Raw genomic sequence first — 6,000 nt, forward strand, 5'->3', positions numbered from 1 at the left:
ATACTAATGCCATCAGAAAAAGAATACTTTAGGGCGCCTGGGTGGCTCAGTTGGTTCAGCGACTGCCTTCGGCTCAGGTCATGATCCTGGAGTCCCGGGATCGAGTCCCGCATCGGGCTCCCTGCTCGGCGGGGAGTCTGCTTCTCCCTCTGACCCTCTTCCCTCTCGTGCTCTCATTCTCTCTCTCTCAAATAAATAAATAAAATCTTTAAAAAAAAAAGAAAAAGAATACTTTGGTCCTATCTTTTGGATAAGAGAATATATAGAAACAGGCAACTTGGAGATTCAGCTGGGTGTATTGGCATGGCATTCTCAGACAATTTTACATTTTTAAAAATAGAAAGACTCAAAATGGGGTTACTGGTTTTCCTTATTTTACAGATGGGGTCGAGGATTTGGTCTTTTGGGTTCCATTTTTGGAAAGGATGGTGTATTAAACCAGCCAAACAGTGTCTTTGGACTTATATTTTATATACTACAGTTATTACTTGGTAAGTATTTATACAGCAATACAAAAATAAGTTTGTTTTGTTACATTCCCTTTAGTACTTTGTGTCTTTGCCCTGAAATGTCTTTATAGTAAATAAAAGCATGTTAATGATAGAACACTAGGCTGTAGCACATTTTTCTGTTGTGAAAATTTGGTTCACTGAGATTTTGATGATGCTAATACTGAATTTGGTATCTGTTGGTGTTTAATCAGGGATAGCAGCGTCCCATAGTGTCCGGAAAAACCAGTCCCGTTCAGGGAACTTACTATTCCAAACACTTCCCCAGAAAATGTTTTTCCTTATTAGTTTATATACTGCAGGGTTACTTAAACATATTATGCCCTGAGAGAACATTAACAGTAAGCAGTGCGTGTAATTCCATTGCCTTTACACACCTGCTATGTCCATTGTCTTCTACTCTTTTCACTTAACTTTATGCGAATTCTTTCATGTTGTTTCCTCTCTTCGGTGTTCTGTTATTGTTGATATCAAGGTTTCAAGTTTTTGTGTTCTAAATAACACTGCAGTGATCAATTTTGTTTACAGTGCCCCTCACACACACCTCCCTCTTTGGATTAGTTCTGCAAAATAAATTTCCAAACACTGGGTGAATGAGCCAAAACACATAAATTTTTTTAATGGACTTTAATACGTATTACCAAACTACTTTTCCCTCAGTCGTCCGGCTTCCCTAAAGCTTCACCCATCTTCATATCTTAAAAGTGTTTTCTGTAAAATTTCTAATTTAATAGTTTCAAATCCCCATCATTTTAATTTTCCTGCGTTGTCCCTTTTGTCATTGGGATCCTGATAATAGTCCATTTTCGTATTTGTTACATTTTACCCATTCTTTATCCTTTTTTATGTTAGTTTGGTGAATTTTGATTGTACAGAAGTTTTTTATACTTTTAGAGTTAAATCCAGCCATTTTTGACCTTTGGTTTCCATTGTTAATATTTTACCCCATTACCTACCAGCCCTTCTGTGCTCTTCTGCCTAGCTGACGTTGATTTGTTATGAGGTAAATTGTGAATCTAAATTTTTCTAAATACTCCTCTATCAGGTTCACCCAGTTCCATATCCTGTAGAAATACAAAAATACGCACAAGGATATTCATAGCAGTACAGTTTAAAATAGCAAAAAATTGGAAGTAGCTTAGCAAAACATAATGGTTGAATAAATTAGGTTACATCCATATTAGAAAATACTATGTATCCATTAAAGGAAAAAGCAGGTCTTACATGAATATTCTGGAAAGATCAAGACATAGTTTGGTGAAAAAAGCAAATTGTAGTATAATAGGTATAGAGAAGTATATGTTTATATATATTTATATATACATGTAAATATATATATATATAAATGCATAGAAAAGGGTCCAGTGGTTGGGGGCCAGGGGTCAGACTTTTATTTTTTATTCCATTTATTTGTTCTGTTTGGATTTCTAAAGAAGAATATAATGTATTAGCCGAAATTAAAATAGCCTAAGAAACGCTTTTGACTATGTTAATTTTTGGAGATAGGGAACAAATTTCCATTTATAATACTTAATTTGTGAATTTCCTTGTACATATATTTTAAATCGTGTGTATCCTATGTATTTTTTCTGTGCACATTTTGTGTGTTCACATGAGGCATTTTTAATGTCAGGAGGCACACTGAAGGCACATTTGAACTCATCTAACAGTTTTCCAGAGCACATCATCTTCACTCCCTCCTAAACTGTTTGAGATAACAGCATTTTTACTTTAATTTTTCCATAGGTAATACTTTCACGAGTTCGAAAGTAAAAAAAATATAAAATGCTATCCAGCAAAAAGCCTGCCCTTGACCTTTGCCCACCTCCACCCACTTCCTGCTGCCTTTCGTCCCCAGCTGGTAGCTGCGTGCTGCAGTACTTAGGCACGTGCAAGAAGATACAAGCCCGTCATCTCAATTGTCCTCCTTTCTAAAATATAGAAGGCAGATGCTATACATACTGTCCTACATACTCTGTTTTCTTTTTTGCTTGGCTACCTCATCGTGGTGATATTTCCATAGCAGTCCATTGTCTTCATTCTTCTTCACAGCTGCAGAATGTTCCACTGCTTGATCGGACCATCATTTATTCAGAGTCACAGCACCTTGTAAATCCCACTGGGAACTGTATCCCACGCCACCAGCTGCATTACATCAGGACAGGTTGGGTGCAATAGTATTTAACTAGTAGCCAGGATTTATGGAGCATTCGAAGGGCTTTATACCTGTTAGCTCATTCATTCATTTATTCAGTAAGCTCTAGGCCCAACGTGGGGCTTGAACTCACGACCCTGAGATCAAGAGTCACGTGCTGTACTGGCTGAGCCAGCCCGGTGCCCCACCTGGTAGCTTTTAATTCACACATCAGTATTAGGAGGTAAAAGTGGTTATTATCTCAAGGAAAAGAGTGGCATGGAGAAAGTAAATATTGTCCATATCATTTTGAAATCAACTCTCTTAGTGAAATTCACGTGACAGCATTAGTTTTTGAAGGTTTAGATATCTAGTAAAGGGCCAGCCAGAAGACCATTTAGGCTTTGCTAACTGTTGCCACGGATGTTACATACGAGTGAGCGCGGCTGGGTGCAGTCAGTCTTTATGTACGAGAGCAGGTGGCCAGTCGGATTTGCCCGTCCCCGGCATAAGGAATCCAACAGTATGGTAGCCTTGAGGAGCCTTATGAAAGGTCATACGCTAGAATCACCAGTCCTGGGAGCAAGTCCGGCCTTTGTGGCCCGACTGTAGCCCACAGGCAGCTTCTTGTCAACAGGCAGTGGGGATTTCAGCTCCACTTAATTAACCTCTTCAAACCTCCTACCACCGATAATTTTTTCCTGTTTCTGTTCTCCTTGTCTATTCGTTGTTGGAAGGGAGGGTAGTTTAACATGCTCTGCTGTCTCCTCTGTCCTTGAGAATAAAAGCACATGTTCTCACGACTGTTGGCTACAGGAAATTACAAAACAATACGTGTGACGATGTCAGCATCAGAGAGCCCCTGTTTAGCGCACAGAACTGCCTTTTTTCTTGATCTGGTTTGACCCACAAGTGGCCAACTGGCCAAACGTGGTTTCCGTTACCTTCCCGGGTGAGCCCTTTCTGAAATGTTTATTGCAAGTTTTTTCCTTCTTCAGCAGCATATTGGTGCAATCATCTTTGTGTGATTTTTGGAAAATTTGGCCTAAGCATTGTGGATTTTTGAGAAATCTGACTAAACATGGGAAGGCAGACTTTACTGCCCACAGTTGGGGAGCCTGTGGTGAAAAGGCCAGGGGAAGTGTGTCCTGCCTGGGAGAGAAGGCTGAGGGCCTCACGTTCCTTTATCCGTTAGGAGCGATGAGGCTGTTGACTTTCCAGATGAGCTTCACGCAGAGTGTGATTATAAGAGTGCGTATTTTCTTTGCGTGACTTAACTAAGGCTAGTTTATGGTATAAGTAATATTTCACCTAGAATACTGACAAATACTGACAAATCAAAAACACTGCAGCTGGTATTCTGTGTGCAAAGTCAACCTGCATAATCTTAACAAAACAGACCAGTCGTTTTTGTGCCCAGATTTCATCGCATGTTTCAGTACAGTCAGCGATTCCAGCACCGCACCAAATCACAGAATGCTAGCGTTTGACTCAGGGACTTTGTCTCCGTTGTCAAGGCCTCACTGAGCCAAGTGTCTCTTTCTCTTGCAGGCATGACAGCAAGTGCAGTTGCAGCTTTAATCCTCATGACATCCTCCATCGTGTCTGTGGTCGGGTCTTTGTACCTGGCCTACATTCTGTACTTTGTGCTGAAGGAGTTTTGCATCATCTGCGTCATCACATATGTGCTGAACTTCATTCTTCTTATCATCAACTACAAACGACTAGTTTACTTGAATGAGGCCTGGAAACGGCAGCTGCAGCCTAAGCAGGACTGACAGCCGGACGAACTCTGAACTGACAGTCGGAAGTCCCCTTTTCCATTAAGTTTATTTTGCAGCAATTTTTTGTTTGTTTGTTTGTTTTTTAATTCTTTACAACAGACACTTTCCCTAAGAATCTTAAACTGATTTTTTAAAATCCTGTAAATTAGAAGGGGCCCTAGCTATTTTCTGTGTCAATCTTCATTTTAAATATGGATACAAAAAAAAAAAAAAGGAAAGAAAAAAGGATATGCCGAGCCAATCAAAGACAAGCTTTAACTTTACTTTGAAGATGTTTCTGAAATAATAAAATGTAGCCCCAGCCCCCTGCCCTTGATTGTAAAGTGAGCAACCATTGCTAGTAATTCTCTAATGTGTACAAATTCAATTTCAGGTATAACAAATGTGATCATGACATGAAAATATTTTAGAATAGATACTGTATTAAATATTGCCATGTTTACAATATGTAATATGTTTTTAGCCGACGGATTTAAACATGTAGATTCAACTAGAATCCATTTATGTGATATTTGTAAATAAAGGTAGACATATTGGATCCATCCCTGCAGAACTTACTGTACAGTTTAGTTGAAGTGTAGCAATGAAGAATTGTCAGCCCAACGCTGACTGAAGAAATAGTGAAAGTAGTAAGTACAGAGCATCTTGTGAAAAGAACTGACAGCTGCGGGTCCAGTACTGACAGCAAAAATAACAGGGTAGTTGGTTCCCTTTCATCTCCTTCCTCGGAAAGGAAGAAACTAAATTTGGACATTCAAGTCAAGCTTGCGTCTAGTCATAAAACTGGATCAATTATAACCTTACAAAATGTGTCACGTGACCAGACCTTCACGTCCAAGGCCTTCAGGACACCAAAGATGGGGAAATGGCTTAGATTTCTTTGGAGAAAAGCTGGAAACGTTAATATGGCATTTTTAGGTAGTCTCTTACAGTAGCTGAATTTTCATGCAGATATTCTTCCTTAATATGGGTGCCAGTCGACCAAACAGTATTAGGACCTTGAAATAACCAGTGTAAGCCCAGTTGCTCCAGAGTAGGAGTGCTCTTGGGTAGCGCCGTAGTATCTCCTGTTTCATTCTGCACTAATTGGATGTCTAGTTTAATCGTTGTAGAGTATTAGCTTTGTAAATCTTAGGGCTGACACGCTGCTCAACCTGCTCCACCGGGAGTAGTGCAGGTAGAAATACCCGAAGGTGAAGTACCCTAATGGCGTCGCTGCTCTTTCTAGAAACTACGCAAATGCCCAGGTTTTAAAGGTGATGTGAATAAACCCAAATGAAATTGCAACAGTATGTTTCCATGGTTAACACCTTCTATCAGAATGTTAAAAGTGCCTTCTGTCTTAAACCTCAAACCAAATATTTTGTGTGTTGAACTTGGGCAGAAGTGTCCTTCCTTCCTCTTACCATGAAGTAGAAAACCTGCATTATTCTCTGGAAAGGTTCTGTATGATCATTTTATTGCTTAGATTGAGAAGCAGCAGCAATGTTTTTGCTTCCAGTTAGAGTCATCATTATGTTCAAAAGAGACCGGTAACTTTTGAGTGCTTTCCCAAGCCTTCTTTTTGAAGGGC

General features: G+C 39.6%; 1 protein-coding gene across 1 annotated transcript in view; it reads left to right on the forward strand.

Moving 5' to 3' along the window:
• The window catches only part of VKORC1L1 (vitamin K epoxide reductase complex subunit 1 like 1), a 56,557-nt gene extending 50,841 nt beyond the window's left edge, over positions 1-5,716 (forward strand). Inside the window, exons 2-3 of the mRNA XM_027613006.2 lie at positions 382-491; positions 4,195-5,716. Of these exons, the coding sequence (XP_027468807.1) occupies positions 382-491; positions 4,195-4,421 (337 nt within the window). The 3' untranslated portion in view covers positions 4,422-5,716. The remainder of the gene's footprint in view (positions 1-381; positions 492-4,194) is intronic.
• The last annotated feature ends 284 nt before the right edge of the window (positions 5,717-6,000 follow it).

Source organism: Zalophus californianus, chromosome 10 (genome assembly GCF_009762305.2).
Source record: "Zalophus californianus isolate mZalCal1 chromosome 10, mZalCal1.pri.v2, whole genome shotgun sequence".
Lineage (NCBI taxonomy): Eukaryota > Metazoa > Chordata > Mammalia > Carnivora > Otariidae > Zalophus > Zalophus californianus.